Source organism: Lucilia sericata, unplaced genomic scaffold, assembly GCF_015586225.1.
Source record: "Lucilia sericata isolate MDLA Ls3-8-SP2 unplaced genomic scaffold, ASM1558622v1 Contig001434F_arrow, whole genome shotgun sequence".
NCBI classification, from domain to species: domain Eukaryota; kingdom Metazoa; phylum Arthropoda; class Insecta; order Diptera; family Calliphoridae; genus Lucilia; species Lucilia sericata.
Genome location: NW_023995367.1, coordinates 111,289 through 128,914, shown reverse-complemented (window position 1 = coordinate 128,914; position 17,626 = coordinate 111,289). Strand labels below are relative to the sequence as shown.

At 31.9% G+C, this 17,626-nt stretch overlaps 1 protein-coding gene across 2 annotated transcripts in view; it reads left to right on the top strand.

Annotated features, from left to right (window-relative positions):
• The first annotated feature begins 612 nt into the window (after positions 1-612).
• LOC119611370 overlaps positions 613-17,626 on the top strand; it is a 127,676-nt gene continuing 110,662 nt past the window's right edge. For both annotated transcript variants that reach the window (XM_037966929.1, XM_037966928.1), the window contains exons 1-2: positions 613-742; positions 13,399-14,391. In XM_037966929.1, the coding sequence (XP_037822857.1) occupies positions 14,357-14,391 (35 nt within the window). In that variant the 5' untranslated portion in view covers positions 613-742; positions 13,399-14,356. The remainder of the gene's footprint in view (positions 743-13,398; positions 14,392-17,626) is intronic.

The window sequence follows — 17,626 nt, the reverse complement described above, 5'->3', positions numbered from 1 at the left end:
CGATAAATCCTCAGCGTCTTTCTTAAATCCTACAAGAATCAAACTTAAACTAAACTACAACTAATTATCTTACTTAAAACCTACTTAAACTTAAAAATCTAATCTAATTTAACCACCAAAACCTACTTAAACTTAAAAATCTAATCTAATTTAACCACCAAAACCTACTTAAACTTACTTAAACGCTAAATTTAAACTAATTTTATCTTCAAAAAGCCTCTAAAACTAATTTGGTTTAATATAAACGATAAACTAAAACTAATTTTATCTTAAAACAACAAAATATTATCATTTTATCTAAAAAATTATCTTAAATTTTATCTAATTTAACTTAAAATCTAATTAATTTATCTTAAAACTAACTTTTTGTTAAATTACTAAAACTTTTTACTTTACTTGCATCTATCTTAACTTAAAACTTTAATTTTCTTAAATTTTGTCTTATTTTAGATAATAATCTAATTTAATCTTAACTTAATTTCAATTTTTGTCTTAATTTCAATTTAATTAACTTAATTTTATCTAAAATTAAACTTAATCATAACTTAAATTAACTTAAAATTGTAATAACACTTATACACTAACATTTTATACACTCTACACACATAAACACTAACATACATACATAAATACACTTAAAATCTAAAATCTATAAAAATATGAGAATTTAAAAATTCAAAATTATAATTTAAACCCAAATTCAACAAACTACAGGCCTGTTGTCATCGTTGGATTATGTTTGGTAAGTTTTAAATTGTGTTTACTGTTCATTTAAATTCTCTATGTATTTAAGTGTTCTAAATTGAATATTTTTTTTTTGTTAATGTTAAAACAATTATGTTATTAACATAATATCTTAAAGCATTATGTTAGCAACATTTGAAAGTAAAATTAAAATTTTTCATTGTTGAATATTTCAATTTAGAATACTTAAAAATAAAATAAACAAATTACACTACACAACAAAAAATTAACCAATAATTTTTATTAATGTTAAATATGAAGTTTATGAACATGTTCAGTTTACATTTTAATAATAAATATGTTTAATTATTAGACTTATATAATGACCATTTAAATTATTTTTTTATTCCACGAAAGATTAGTTAAACATGTAGTTAGGGAATCATTATAGGGTGTCTTAAGCATGATTTAATAAGATACAAAGGTTGGGAGGGTATAGAATGAGAAGAAATACCACCATCTTCTCTTGACATTTAAATTCAAACTTTCTTTATTTTTTTTTAGTTTTATTAGTTAATATTAATAGCTACCTTTTAAGTTAATGTGCGGTTCTTAGCCTATCCTGATGAAGACAAGAACACCACTCCAAACCCTGAGCACGGTCGGAATAATAGGTAGCGCGGGTCTCCTGAAGGATAGGGCACAACGCCTGAACCGTTACAAGTTCTAGTTCAGTTCTAGTTCAGTTTTAGTTCAGTTCTAGTTCAGTTCTAGTTCAGTTCTAGTTCAGTTCTAGTTCAGTTCTAGTTCAGTTCTAGTTCAGTTCTAGTTCTAGTTCAGTTCTAGTTCAGTTCTAGTTCAGTTCTAGTTCAGTTCTAGTTCAGTTCTAGTTCTAGTTCAGTTCTAGTTCAGTTCTAGTTCAGTTCTAGTTCAGTTCTAGTTCAGTTCTAGTTCAGTTCTAGTTCAGTTCTAGTTCATTTCTAGTTCAGTTCTAGTTCAGTTCTAGTTCAGTTCTAGTTCAGTTCTAGTTCAGTTCTAGTTCAGTTCTAGTTCAGTTCTAGTTCAGTTCTAGTTCGGTTCTAGTTCGGTTCTAGTTCAGTTCTAGTTCAGTTCTAGTTCAGTTCTAGTTCAGTTCTAGTTCAGTTCTAGTTCAGTTCTAGTTCAGTTCTAGTTCAGTTCTAGTTCAGTTCTAGTTCAGTTCTAGTTCAGTTCTAGTTCAGTTCTAGTTCTAGTCCAGCTCTAGTTCAGTTCTAGTTCAGTTCTAGTTCTAGTTCAGTTCTAGTTCAGTTCTAGTTCAGTTCTTGTTCAGTTCTAGTTCAGTTCTAGTTCAGTTCTAGTTCAGTTCTAGTTCAGTTCTAGTTCTAGTTCAGTTCTAGTTCAGTTCTAGTTCAGTTCTAGTTCAGTTCTAGTTCAGTTCTAGTTCAGTTCTAGTTCAGTTCTAGTTCAGTTCTAGTTCAGTTCTAGTTCAGTTCTAGTTCAGTTCTAGTTCAGTTCTAGTTCAGTTCTAGTTCAGTTCTAGTTCAGTTCTAGTTCAGTTCTAGTTCAGTTCTAGTTCAGTTCTAGTTCGTTCTAGTTCATTTAGTCAGTTCTAGTTCAGTTCTCGTTCAATTCTAGTTCAGTTCTAGTTCAGTCTAGTTCAGTTCTAGTTCAGTTCAGTTCTAGTTCTAGTTCTAGTTCAGTTCTAGTTCAGTTCTAGTTCAGTTCTAGTTCAGTTCTAGTTCAGTTCTAGTTCAGTTCTAGTTCAGTTCTAGTTCAGTTCTAGTTCAGTCTAGTTCAGTTCTAGTTCAGTTCTAGTTCAGTTCTAGTTCAGTTCTAGTTCAGTTCTAGTTCAGTTCTAGTTCAGTTCTAGTTCAGTCTAGTTCAGTTCTAGTCATTCTAGTTCGTCTAGTTCAGTTCTAGTTCAGTTCTAGTTCAGTTCTAGTTCAGTTCTAGTTCAGTTCTAGTTCAGTTTCTTAGTTCAGTTCGTTCAGTTCCTGTTCAGTTCAGTTCTAGTTCAGTTCTAGTTCAGTTCTAGTTCAGTTCTAGTTCAGTTCTAGTTCAGTTCTAGTTCAGTTCTAGTTCAGATCTAGTTCAGTTCTAGTTCAGTTCTAGTTCAGTTCTAGTTCAGTTCTAGTTCAGTTCTAGTTCAGTTCTAGTTCTAGTTCAGTTCTAGTTCAGTTCTAGTTCAGTTCTAGTTCAGTTCTAGTTCAGTTCTAGTTCAGTTCTAGTTCAGTTCTAGTTCAGTTCTAGTTCAGTTCTAGTTCAGTTCTAGTTCAGTTCTAGTTCAGTTCTAGTTCAGTTCTAGTTCAGTTCTAGTTCAGTTCTAGTTCAGTTCTAGTTCAGTTCTAGTTCAGTTCTAGTTCAGTTCTAGTTCAGTTCTAGTTCAGTTCTAGTTCAGTTCTAGTTCAGTTCTAGTTCAGTTTTTTCAAAAAATTTATCACAACAACTCGTAGTTTTCAAAGTGGTTTTCATGTAATAAAGCAAATTTTGTTTAAACTTAAAAATATAAAAGTTGTCCATATATCCATTTTTTTGTAAAAATAATAAAAAAACGATATTAGCCTAAAAATTAGTTAGTTAAAGGAAATTAAAATTTAATTTCAAAAAATATTAATATTTTTATTTTATAATATGTTTGACGAACAAAAATGTTTGCAAAACTTAAAAAATTTAAGAATTTCGAAAATTTTCATTACTACAAGTCGTAGTTTCTTATGTAGTTTTCATATAATAAAGCAAGTTTTTACTAAAATTCAAAATAAAAAAGTTTGCCCTGTATCCTTTTTTTGAAAAATAATGTAGAACTATTTTTTTTTTTTTTTTTTTGAAATTTTCACAAACCAAAAAATCTTTATTTAATCCAAAATATTGTAGATTATTACAAAAATTTTAAAATTACAACTTAATGTTTTACCTATAGTTTTTATATGTTTAAAACAATTTTATCTAAAATGAATAATATAAAAGTTGGGCATATATCCTTTTTTCTAGAAAATATTTTAAAAATCGTAAAAAATTGCATTTTTGAGTTAGTAAAGTAATTAGAATATTCTGTTAGGTTTATTGCTGTTTTAATTCTCTAGAATTTAGAATTTTTGAAAAATTATTTTACTACAACACGTAGTTTTAGTTCTAGTTTTTATAAAATTAAAGAATTTTTTTCTAAAAACAAAAATAAAAAACTTTGTCATATATCCTTTTGTTTAGGAAAATATTAAAATATTATAAATCTAAAAAAAAATTACTTTATTTGGAATTAGATATTTAACTAAATTATATTATAATTAAATCATGTTCCAAAAGTTGTTCCAGGCTTTTCTTTTGTAATAAAATATTTTTTTAACAAAAACTTTTGTCCTATATCCTTTAATATCAACTTGTTAACTGCTATATTATGTCATTACAACATGTAGTCTCATGTTTAGTTCTCATGTAATTAATTAAATATTTTATTTACAACAAAAGTTTACAAGTTTTACGAATATCCTTATATGAGGCAACTGCCTTAAACGATTTTCAAATAAGTTTGCATGTTTTCTTTTTCGTTTCAATTGGCCTAATTTTAAAATCGATTTACATGTTTTTACTAACAACCTTTAACAATTTAAGTCATTTACATTTTTATTTTCTAAAATAAAATTTACTACAAAAAATATTTAAAAATTTAAAAGAATTGATTTACTACAATTTGTAGTTTTATGTCTAAGTCACCTTTCATACAAAAATTTTATTGTCTTAACATTATAAAAAATAGTTTGTCATATATCCTTTTTTTACAATAAACTCAAATTACATACGTATGTATGTATATTTAAAATTATTGTTCTTTTAAGCAATCTGTGTTACAAAAAACACCATTATATACTTAAAATATTTTGCATATCTCAAACCAAATCTCGATAAATATAACATTTTACTTTCATTACTCAATAGAAGTTTATTTACTTTTAATAGATTAAACAATTTTTTCTTTGTTCAAGAAAACAAATCACTTGACGTAGTGGCACATTTGTAGTGGGGTAACCAACCTATTAGTTACTTTTTTTTCTAGTTGGCTATAAGTGTACTTGAAAGTAAATACTTTTGGTAGAGAAAAAAAAAATAACTAACAAAAAAATCGGTTTTTTTTTCTAATTTAACAATTTAAATTGCTATTTATGGGCCATTTGAATAAAGTTTTTTTCTTATATATTTGAAAAAGTAATACATTCATAGTTGTAAAAAACAGCAACAAATATGTGCAAGAGTCATACATATAGGAAAAAACTCAAGAGTTAATACAGAAAGTGAACAAGTCAAGCGTAGTATGAGTACATTAATAAACAAAAAAATACTACAAATTAGCTACAGTTTAATTAAGGGGCTATTTAGTTTGTTATAAGGTTTGGAAAGGTCCCAGCAGTTCTTGATCAGTTCTCATTCTAGTTCTGTTCTAGTTTCTGTTCTAGTTCTGTTCTAGTTTTGTTCTAGTTCTGTTCTAGTTCTGTTCTAGTTCTGTTCTAGTTCTGTTCTAGTTCTGTTCTGTTCTAGTTCTGTTCTAGTTCTGTTCTAGTTCTGTTCTAGTTCTGTTCTAGTTCTGTTTCTAGTTCTGTTCTAGTTCTGTTCTGTTCTGTTCTAGTTCTGTTCTAGTTCTGTTCTAGTTCTGTTCTAGTTCTGTTCTAGTTCTGTTCTAGTTCTGTTCTAGTTCTGTTCTAGTTCTGTTCTAGTTCTGTTCTAGTTCTGTTCTAGTTCTGTTCTAGTTCTGTTCTAGTTCTGTTCTAGGTTCTGTTCTAGTTCTGTTCTAGTTCTGTTCTAGTTCTGTTCTAGTTCTGTTCTAGTTCTGTCTAGTTCTGTTCTAGTTCTGTTCTAGTTCTGTTCTAGTTCTGTTCTAGTTCTGTTCTAGTTCTGTTCTAGTTCTGTTCTAGTTCTGTTCTAGTTCTGTTCTAGTTCTGTTCTAGTTCTGTTCTAGTTCTGTTCTAGTTCTGTTCTAGTTCTGTTCTAGTTCTGTTCTAGTTCTGTTTCTAGTTCTGTTCTAGTTCTGTTCTAGTTCTGTTCTAGTTCTGTTCTAGTTCTGTTCTAGTTCTGTTCTAGTTCTTGTTCTAGTTCTGTTCTAGTTCTGTTCTAGTTCTGTTCTAGTTCTGTTCTAGTTCTGTTCTAGTTCTGTTCTAGTTCTGTTCTAGTTCTGTTCTAGTTCTGTTCTAGTTTCTGTTCTAGTTCTGTTCTAGTTCTGTTCTAGTTCTGTTCTAGTTCTGTTCTAGTTCTGTTCTAGTTCTGTTCCTAGTTCTGTTCTAGTTCTTGTTCTAGTTCTGTTCTAGTTCTGTTCTAGTTCTGTTCTAGTTCTGTTCTAGTTCTGTTCTAGGTCTGTTCTAGTTCTGTTCTAGTTCTGTTCTAGTTCTGTTCTAGTTCTGTTCTAGTTCTCTGTTCTAGTTCCTGTTCGAGTTCTGTTCTAGTTCTGTTCTAGTTCTGTTCTAGTTCTGTTCTAGTTCTTGTTCTAGTTCTGTTCTAGTTCTGTTCTAGTTCTGTTTCTAGTTCTGTTCTAGTTCTGTTCTAGAGTTACTGTTCTAGTTCTGTTCTAGTTCTGTTCTGAGTTCTGTTCTAGTTCTGTTCGAGTTCTGTTCTAGTTCTGTTCTAGTTCCCTAGTTCTGTTCTAGTTCTGTTCTAGTTCTGTTCTAGTTCTGTTCTAGTTCTGTTCTAGTTCTGTTCTAGTTCTGTTCTAGTTCTGTTCTAGTTCTGTTCTAGTTCTGTTCTAGTTCTGTTCTAGTTCTGTTCTAGTTCTGTTCTAGTTCTGTTCTAGTTCTGTTCTAGTTCTGTTCTAGTTCTGTTAGTTCTGTTCTAGTTCTGTTCTAGTTCTGTTCTAGTTCTGTTCTAGTTCTGTTCTAGTTCTGTTCTAGTTCTGTTCTAGTTCTGTTCTAGTTCTGTTCTAGTTCTGTTCTAGTTCTGTTCTAGTTCTGTTCTAGTTCTGTTCTAGTTCTGTTCTAGTTCTGTTCTAGTTCTGTTCTAGTTCTGTTCTAGTTCTGTTCTAGTTCTGTTCTAGTTCTGTTCTAGTTCTGTTCTAGTTCTGTTCTAGTTCTGTTCTGTTCTGTTCTAGTTCTGTTCTGTTCTGTTCTGTTCTGTTCTGTTCTGTTCTAGTTCTAGTTCTGTTCTAGTTCTGTTCTAGTTCTGTTCTAGTTCTGTTCTAGTTCTGTTCTAGTTCTGTTCTAGTTCCGTTCTAGTTCTGTTCTAGTTCTGTTCTAGTTCCGTTCTGTTCTGTTCTAGTTCTGTTCTAGTTCTGTTCTAGTTCTGTTCTAGTTCTGTTCTAGTTCTGTTCTAGTTCTGTTCTAGTTCTGTTCTAGTTCTGTTCTAGTTCTGTTCTAGTTCTGTTCTAGTTCTGTTCTAGTTCTGTTCTAGTTCTGTTCTAGTTCTGTTCTAGTTCTGTTCTAGTTCTGTTCTAGTTCTGTTCTAGTTCTGTTCTAGTTCTGTTCTAGTTCTGTTCTAGTTCTGTTCTAGTTCTGTTCTAGTTCTGTTCTAGTTCTGTTCTAGTTCTGTTCTAGTTCTGTTCTAGTTCTGTTCTAGTTCCGTTCTAGTTCCGTTCTAGTTCCGTTCTAGTTCTGTTCTAGTTCTGTTCTAGTTCTGTTCTAGTTCTGTTGTAGTTCTGTTGTAGTTCTGTTGTAGTTCTGTTGTAGTTCTGTTCTAGTTCTGTTCTAGTTCTGTTCTAGTTCTGTTCTAGTTCTGTTCTAGTTCTGTTCTAGTTCTGTTCTAGTTCTGTTCTAGTTCTGTTCTAGTTCTGTTAGTTCTGTTCTAATTCTGTTCTAGTTCTGTTCTAGTTCTGTTCTAGTTCTGTTCTAGTTCTGTTCTAGTTCTGTTCTAGTTCTGTTCTAGTTCTGTTCTAGTTCTGTTCTAGTTCTGTTCTAGTTCTGTTCTAGTTCTGTTCTAGTTCTGTTCTAGTTCTGTTCTAGTTCTGTTCTAGTTCTGTTCTAGTTCTGTTCTAGTTCTGTTCTAGTTCTGTTCTAGTTCTGTTCTAGTTCTGTTCTAGTTCTGTTCTAGTTCTGTTCTAGTTCTGTTCTAGTTCTGTTCTAGTTCTGTTCTAGTTCTGTTCTAGTTCTGTTCTAGTTCTGTTCTAGTTCTGTTCTAGTTCTGTTCTAGTTCTGTTCTAGTTCTGTTCTAGTTCTGTTCTAGTTCTGTTCTAGTTCTGTTCTAGTTTCTGTTCTAGTTCTGTTCTAGTTCTGTTCTAGTTCTGTTCTAGTTCTGTTCTAGTTCTGTTCTAGTTCTGTTCTAGTTCTGTTCTAGTTCTGTTCTAGTTCTGTTCTAGTTCTGTTCTAGTTCTGTTCTAGTTCTGTTCTAGTTCTGTTCTAGTCCTGTTCTAGTTCTGTTCTAGTTCTGTTTCTAGTTCTGTTCTAGTTCTGTTCTAGTTCTAGTTCAGTTCGATTTGTGCTCTTGTTCTGTGTAGTTCGATTTTAAATAGTTAAAAGTTAAGATAAAGATATCTTTGCTACTGTAGGGTATCATTTAACCGACCATACTTTGCAATACACATCTTTTTTTGTTTTTGAAATGCTGTTGTTGAATGAAATTGTATGAATATCATAGAAGTATGAAGTATACATTCCATACAATGTGATCCGTACAAAAACCAAGTGTATGTACACAACTGCAACAGAAACAACAACGACAACAAGAGCATTTCACAATAAAGTACCTAAAAGATACACTTAATGTATGCACTATTCAAAAAGTAAATGATAAATAAAAACAAAACGAAACGAAATAGAAAATGAAAACAACTAGAGTAAAATGGCATGCATGCCAGTGCACAGTGGGACCGTAGTTAAAATCTTTAAAGGCTCGTTTTGTTGATATAGGAATTAAAAGAGCTAAAAATGACATTTGAACTGTTAATTCAATTTTTTTTTAATCATAACTATAACTATAAGCAACAAAACTTTCGAGCCCACTGTGTACACGTACAAATTTATTATGTTAAAATTCTGTAATGCCAACAAAACGTTTATAAAAAAATTTTTACACAAAAATGTATTAAATGCAGCTAAACACTAAATAAGCTACAGCGTACTGCACAATGAGAAAATAAAACAAAAAACTTGTCCCACTTTGTGAAAGCCTACTCTTCTCTACTGCATCTCTATCTCATAAATATGCATTTTTCATGCTGCTTTTTTTCCATTTGTGTTTTAAACAGTTGAAAATTCATCAACATAATCTGAAGGCAACAAAAAGAAAGGGGCATCAATTAAACACGATACACTTCAACTCTATTGAAAAATTCAGCAAGTGGATGGCACTTTTACTCAACACGATGAATTTGTTATTTAAAAAAAATTCATGAATGAATCAAAATTGAAGAAATTGTTGTAAATGTTGTTGCAAAAAAAATTATTCATTATTATTTAAATTGAATTTAAACGATTTTGAAATACCTGTATTTAGACATGCATATTTGAATGATGAATATTTTAAATATTGAAAGTCATTTTCTTGGTTATAAAATACACTTAAAGAAATTCTTGGTAAAATTAAAAAAAAAAATTCTAGTTCGGTTCAAGTTCTGTTCTGGTTCAGTTCTAGTTCAGTTCTAGTTCAGTTCTAGTTCAGTTCTAGTTCAGTTCTAGTTCAGTTCTAGTTCAGTTCTAGTTCAGTTCTAGTTCAGTTCTAGTTCAGTTTCAGTTCTAGTTCAGTTCTAGTTCAGTTCTAGTTCAGTTCTAGTTCAGTTCTAGTTCAGTTCTAGTTCAGTTCTAGTTCAGTTCTAGTTCAGTTCTAGTTCAGTTCTAGTTCAGTTCTAGTTCAGTTCTAGTTCAGTTCTAGTTCAGTTCTAGTTCAGTTCTAGTTCAGTTCTAGTTCAGTTCCAGTTCAGTTCTAGTTCAGTTCTAGTTTAGTTCTAGTTCAGTTCTAGTTCAGTTCTAGTTCAGTTCTAGTTCAGTTCTAGTTCAGTTCTAGTTCAGTTCTAGTTCAGTTCTAGTTCAGTTCTAGTTCAGTTCTAGTTCAGTTCTAGTTCAGTTCTAGTTCAGTTCTAGTTCAGTTCTAGTTCAGTTCTAGTTCAGTTCTAGTTCAGTTCTAGTTCAGTTCTAGTTCAGTTCTAGTTCAGTTCTAGTTCAGTTCTAGTTCAGTTCTAGTTTAGTTCTAGTTTAGTTCTAGTTTAGTTCTAGTTTAGTTCTAGTTCAGTTCTAGTTCAGTTCTAGTTCAGTTCTAGTTCAGTTCTAGTTCAGTTCTAGTTCAGTTCTAGTTCAGTTCTGGATCAGTTCTAGTTCAGTTCTAGTTCAGTTCTAATTCAGTTCTAGTTCAGTTCTAGTTCAGTTCTAGTTCAGTTCTAGTTCAGTTCTAGTTCAGTTCTAGTTCAGTTCTAGTTCAGTTCTAGTTCAGTTCTAGTTCAGTTCTAGTTCAGTTCTAGTTCAGTTCTAGTTCAGTTCTAGTTCAGTTCTAGTTCACTTCTAGTTCAGTTCTAGTTCAGTTCTAGTTCAGTTCTAGTTCAGTTCTACTAGTTCAGTTCTAGTTCAGTTCTAGTTCAGTTCTAGTTCAGTTCTAGTTCAGTTCTAGTTCAGTTCTAGTTCAGTTCTAGTTCAGTTCTAGTTCTAGTTCAGTTCTAGTTCAGTTCTAGTTCAGTTCTAGTTCAGTTCTAGTTCAGTTCTAGTTCAGTTCTAGTTCAGTTCTAGTTCAGTTCTAGTTCAGTTCTAGTTCAGTTCTAGTTCAGTTCTAGTTCAGTTCTAGTTCAGTTCGAGTTCAGTTCTAGTTCAGTTCTAGTTCAGTTCTAGTTCAGTTCTAGTTCAGTTCTAGTTCAGTTCTAGTTCAGTTCTAGTTCAGTTCTAGTTCAGTTCTAGTTCAGTTCTAGTTCAGTTCTAGTTCAGTTCTAGATCAGTTCTAGTTCAGTTCTAGTTCAAGTTCAGTTCTAGTTCTAGTTCAGTTCTAGTTCAGTTCTAGTTCAGTTCTAGTTCAGTTTAGTTCAGTTTTAGTTCAGTTCTAGTTCAGTTCTAGTTCAGTTCTAGTTCAGTTCTAGTTCAGTTCTAGTTCAGTTCTAGTTTAGTTCTAGTTCAGTTCTAGTTCAGTTCTAGTTCAGTTCTAGTTCAGTTCTAGTTCAGTTCTAGTTCAGTTCTAGTTCAGTTCTAGTTCTGTTCTAGTTCTGTTCTAGTTCTGTTCTAGTTCTGTTCTAGTTCTGTTCTAGTCCTGTTCTAGTTCTGTTCTAATTCAGTTCTAGTTTAGTTCTGGTTCAATTTAACAAAAAAAGTCAATAAATTCTAAATTTGTTGGAATTCTTTCCTAAAGTGTATCTCATGTTCAAATATCATTTGATGCGTTTTAGCAATTGCTGTGTGTTGCAACATGCAGTTTAAGATGATGATGCTGCTTTTCGAAGTTGTTTTTGTTGTAGATGTTGTTGAAATGATGTTTGAATTGTTGTTTAAGCATAAAATCACCTACTTTCATTGAATTTGATTGGATTTGGCACACACACACATGTTATCCATCAATAATATCACAACTCAATAATGTTTTATTTTCGTTGCTGAACATCATCCTCGATAGCAGCCATTCATTCAATCGCCATCATCATCGACAGCAGTAGAAAAAAAAATAATTTAAAAACATGAACAGCAACATTAAAAATATTGTTGGTTGTTGCTGCTGCTGCTGCTACTACTACTATTTTTTCAATTAATCGTGTGCATCCGTTGAAAGAAAAAAAAAATGTTGTTTAATGCTTCATGTTCCAATGGCTGGAGAGTTGTGTCAGGTATCCCAATATTTACAACGATGGTCGGCATAAGGAGAACCTGGCAAGCACAGTTTTAATAACATATACATTCTTTACGTTCCCTGTTAGCCATGGATGTCGATTTTTACTTAACACACATACAAATGTTGGCAGCATCAACATTTTACAAAATTGGTTATTGATGATAATTGTGGCATGTCATGATGACCGAACATTTATTGCTGCTGTTACTTTAAGCAAATATTCAACAACATTTAAATACATCACACTTGTTTCTTTTTTTTAGTTATTATTCGATTTGAGCTTGTTTTTTGTGAAAATTAATTGCGAACAGCTTTGGACAACAACTTCGGATAAAAAGGAAAAACATATGTTTAAAAAAATATTTTTTGTTAAAATGAGAATTTTTGGCTGAAAACACAGAACTAGAGCTGAACTAGAGCTGAACTAGAACTGAACTAGAACTGAACTAGAACTGAACTAGAACTGAACTAGAACTGAACTAGAACTGAACTAGAACTGAACTAGAACTGAACTAGAACTGAACTAGAACTGAACTAGAACTGAACTAGAACTGAACTAGAACTGAACTAGAACTGAACTAGAACTGAACTAGAACTGAACTAGAACTGAACTAGAACTGAACTAGAACTGAACTAGAACTGAACTAGAACTGAACTAGAACTGAACTAGAACTGAACTAGAACTGAACTAGAACTGAACTAGAACTGAACTAGAACTGAACTAGAACTGAACTAGAACTGAACTAGAACTGAACTAGAACTGAACTAGAACTGAACTAGAACTGAACTAGAACTGAACTAGAACTGAACTAGAACTGAACTAGAACTGAACTAGAACTGAACTAGAACTGAACTAGAACTGAACTAGAACTGAACTAGAACTGAACTAGAACTGAACTAGAACTGAACTAGAACTGAACTAGAACTGAACTAGAACTGAACTAGAACTGAACTAGAACTGAACTAGAACTGAACTAGAACTGAACTAGAACTGAACTAGAACTGAACTAGAACTGAACTAGAACTGAACTAGAACTGAACTAGAACTGAACTAGAACTGAACTAGAACTGAACTAGAACTGAACTAGAACTGAACTAGAACTGAACTAGAACTGAACTAGAACTGAACTAGAACTGAACTAGAACTGAACTAGAACTGAACTAGAACTGAACTGAACTAGAATTGAACTACAACTGAACTAGAAGTGAACTAGAACTGAACTAGAATTGAACTAGAACTGAACTAGATCTGAACTGAACTAGAATTGAACTAGAACTGAACTAGAACTGAACTAGAACTGAAGTAGAATTGAACTAGAACTGAACTAGAACTGAACTAGAACTGAACTAGAATTGAACTAGAACTGAACTAGATCTGAACTGAACTAGAATTGAACTAGAACTGAACTAGAACTGAACTAGAACTGAAGTAGAACTGAACTAGAACTGAACTAGAACTGAACTGGAACTGAACTAGAACTGAACTAGAACTGAACTAGAACTGAACTAGAACTGAACTAGAACTGAACTAGAACTGAACTAGAACTGAACTAGAACTAAACTAGAACTGAACTAGAACTGAACTAGAACTGAACTAGAACTGAACTAGAACTGAACTAGAACTGAACTAGAACAAAACTGAACTAAATCTTTGGACCAAAGATCATGGGCCTTGTTTTGCGTTAACGATTTTGCTTTTGTCTTTTACATTTTTCTCTTTCTCCATAACCGATCTTGTATTATTAATAAAATCATTAAAAACCAATTATCCCCTTTTTATAGCAACAACCACTTGATTTTATTTCAAAGAATTTATAATTTATTTTATTTGTGTTCAAAACCTATATTACGTCTTTAAAATTCCCACAATTATGAAATACTTTTGTACATTCTCACTTCATTAATTTAATAAATTAAAGAGAGAAAAAAAAAACATTCAAACAAAAAATATAACATAAATTTACTAATTTATCTTATATTTTCAACAAACTAATTTATTTATGTTTCGGTTTTTTTATATATATTTCACAGAAATCCCATGGACCGACGACCTACCACACTATTTTAAAACACATGCTGCAGACAGCACAAACAACGTTGAACAAATGGGAAATGTTGAAGGAAGTTGAGCTGCAGCAGCGATTGGAGCAACTCAAAGTATTGAAGGGGGTCCCGGCAACCAACAGCAGTCGTCATCAGTTTGTTTGAAATTCAGTCACAAAAGCAAATAAATAAATAATTTTTTTTTTGTTATTTGGTTGGACTTGTCAACACAAAGAAATTTATCAAATCGAAAAAAATAATACTACAAACAACCATTTTCTTGATAATTTATTATAAAAAAAAACAATCTGAAAAAAATTGAGATTTCTATGCTAAAATGAACTAAATATTTAAAACGCATTTTATGATATCACAAGTGAAAAGTTTTGAAATTTTCTTATGAACCCAATAAATTGTAATAAAAAAAAAGATTGTGAAAAAATTACATTACAAAACAGTGTGCCTAGAATTTTATGACTCAAATAATCAACCATTTTTTTACCATTGATTAAAAAACAATTGCTGAAATAAACTAGATTTTGTGAAAATAAAATAATAATAAAATTAACCACTAAATAATATTATGGTTTTAAAATTTTCAAATTTTTTTAAAGCCAAAAAACATTACTTAAAGACTACAATTTCAACACCAATCGATAAAATCATAAGAATAAAACAAGACTTCAATAACTAACTTTTTTTACTCAATCTCTAATAGCAATCACTTTAAACTTCTAACTGTTAAAAAGAGTGACATAAAAAGTACAAAGAAGTTACTTTTTTATGGGATTTTTTATCAATTTACAAAAGTCCTTAATAAAATCTACAATAAAATTAACAACATCTACTTCATTTTATTTGGCCTACAGCAAATCTGCGACAATAATAAAACAACTAAAATCTCCGAATAAAAATCCACAAAAATTTATCATAATCTGCAGCAATAATGTTGGCCGGCATCAGGAAACGTTTGGCACGCAAGTAAGTATAAACAAAAAAACTAAAAATTACTTTTTAACTTTTAGTAATTTCATTAAAAATTCTATTTTAAAAAGGATCAGATTATAAACTAATCAATAAACTAGAGTATAGAACTGAATATAAACTAGCCTATAAATTAGACCATAGACTAAACTATAGACTAAACTAGTCTATAGTTTAGAATAGACTATAGACTAGACTACAAGCTAGACTATAGACTAGACTACAAGCTAGACTATAGACTAGACTACAAGCTAGACTATAGACTAGACTACAAGCTACACTATAGACTAGACTACAGGCTAGACTATAGACTAGACCATAGACTAGACTATAGACTAGACTATAGACTAGACCATAGACTAGACTATAGACTAGCCTATAGACTAGACTATAGACTAGCCTATAGACTAGACTATAGACTAGCCTATAGACTAGACTATAGACTAGCCTATAGACTAGACTATAGACTAGCCTATAGACTAGACTATAGACTAGCCTATAGACTAGACTATAGACTAGCCTATAGACTAGACTATAGACTAGCCTATAGACTAGACTATAGACTAGACTATAGACTAGCCTATAGACTAGACTATAGACTAGCCTATAGACTAGACTATAGACTAGCCTATAGACTAGACTATAGACTAGACTATAGACTAGCCTATAGACTAGACTATAGACTAGCCTATAGACTAGACTATAGACTAGCCTATAGACTAGACTATAGACTAGCCTATAGACTAGACCATAGACTAGCCTATAGACTAGACTATAGACTAGCCTATAGACTAGACTATAGACTAGCCTATAGACTAGACTATAGACTAGCCTATAGACTAGACTATAGACTAGCCTATAGACTAGCCTATAGACTAGACTATAGACTAGACTATAGACTAGCCTATAGACTAGCCTATAGACTAGCCTATAGACTAGACTATAGACTAGCCTATAGACTAGACTATAGACTAGCCTATAGACTAGACTATAGACTAGCCTATAGACTAGACTATAGACTAGCCTATAGACTAGACTATAGACTAGCCTATAGACTAGACTATAGACTAGCCTATAGACTAGACTATAGACTAGCCTATAGACTAGACTATAGACTAGCCTATAGACTAGACTATAGACTAGCCTATAGACTAGACTATAGACTAGCCTATAGACTAGACTATAGACTAGCCTATAGACTAGACTATAGACTAGCCTATAGACTAGACTATAGACTAGCCTATAGACTAGACTATAGAATAGCCTATAGACTAGACTATAGACTAGACTATAGACTAGACTATAGACTAGCCTATAGACTAGACTATAGACTAGACTATAGACTAGACTATAGACTAGCCTATAGACTAGACTATAGACTAGCCTATAGACTAGACTATAGACTAGCCTATAGACTAGACTATAGACTAGCCTATAGACTAGACTATAGACTAGCCTATAGACTAGACTATAGACTAGCCTATAGACTAGACTATAGACTAGCCTATAGACTAGACTATAGACTAGCCTATAGACTAGACTATAGACTAGCCTATAGACTAGCCTATAGACTAGCCTATAAACTAGCCTATAGACTAGCCTATAGACTAGCCTATAGACTAGCCTATAGACTAGCCTATAGACTAGCCTATAGACTAGCCTATAGACTAGCCTATAGACTAGAATATAGACTAGCCTATAGACTAGAATATAGACTAGCCTATAGACTAGAATATAGACTAGAATATAAACTAGCCTATAGACAAAACTTGACTATAGACTAGATTATAGTTCAGTTCTAGTTCTGTTCTAGTTCTGTTCTAGTTTTGTTCTAGTTCTGTTCTAGTTCTGTTCTATTTCTGTTCTAGTTCTGTTCTAGTTCTGTTCTAGTTCTGTTCTAGTTCTGTTCTAGTTCTGTTCTAGTTCTGTTATAGTTCTGTTCTAGTTCTGTTCTAGTTCTGTTCAGGTTCTATTCTAGTTCTGTTCAAGTTCTGTTCTAGTTCTGTTCTAGTTCTGTTCTAGTTCTGTTCTAGTTCTGTTCTAGTTCTGTTCTAGTTCTGTTCTAGTTCTGTTCTAGTTCTGTTCTAGTTCTGTTCTAGTTCTGTTCTAGTTCTGTTCTAGTTCTGTTCTAGTTCTGTTCTAGTTCTGTTCTAGTTCTGTTCTAGTTCTAGTTCTGTTCTAGTTCTGTTCTAGTTCTGTTCTAGTTCTGTTCTAGTTCTGTTCTAGTTCTGTTCTAGTTCTGTTCTAGTTCTGTTCTAGTTCTGTTCTAGTTCTGTTCTAGTTCTGTTCTAGTTCTGTTCTAGTTCTGTTCTAGTTCTGTTCTAGTTCTGTTCTAGTTCTGTTCTAGTTCTGTTCTAGTTCTGTTCTAGTTCTGTTCTAGTTCTGTTCTAGTTCTGTTCTAGTTCTGTTCTAGTTCTGTTCTAGTTCTGTACTAGTTTGTTCTAGTTCTGTTCTAGTTCTGTTCTAGTTCTGTTCTAGTTCTGTTCTAGTTCTGTTCTAGTTCTGTTCTAGTTCTGTTCTAGTTCTGTTCTAGTTCTGTTCTAGTTCTGTTCTAGTTCTGTTCTAGTTCTGTTCTAGTTCTGTTCTAGTTCTGTTCTAGTTCTGTTCTAGTTCTGTTCTAGTTCTGTTCTAGTTCTGTTCTAGTTCTGTTCTAGTTCTGTTTTAGTTCTGTTCTAGTTCTGTTCTAGTTCTAGTTCTGTTCTAGTTCTGTTCTAGTTCTGTTCTAGTTCTGTTCTAGTTCTGTTCTAGTTCTAGTTCTGTTCTAGTTCTGTTCTAGTTCTGTTCTAGTTCTGTTCTAGTTCTGTTATAGTTCTAGTTCTGTTCTAGCTCTGTTCTAGTTCTGTTCTAGTTCTGTTCTAGTTCTGTTCTAGTTCTGTTCTAGTTCTGTTCTAGTTCTGTTCTAGTTCTGTTCTAGCTCTGTTCTAGTTCTGTTCTAGTTCTGTTCTAGTTCTGTTCTAGTTCTGTTCTAGTTCTAGTTCTGTTCTAGTTCTGTTCTAGTTCTGTTCTAGTTCTGTTCTAGTTCTGTTCTAGTTCTGTTAGTTCTGTTCTAGTTCTGTTCTAGTTCTGTTCTAGTTCTGTTCTAGTTCTGTTCTAGTTCTGTTCTATTTCTGTTCTATTTCTGTTATAGTTCTGTTCTAGTTCTGTTCTAGTCCTGTTGTAGTTCTGTTCTAGTTCTGTTCTAGTTCTGTTCTAGTTCTGTTTTAGTTCTGTTCTAGTTCTGTTCTAGTTCTAG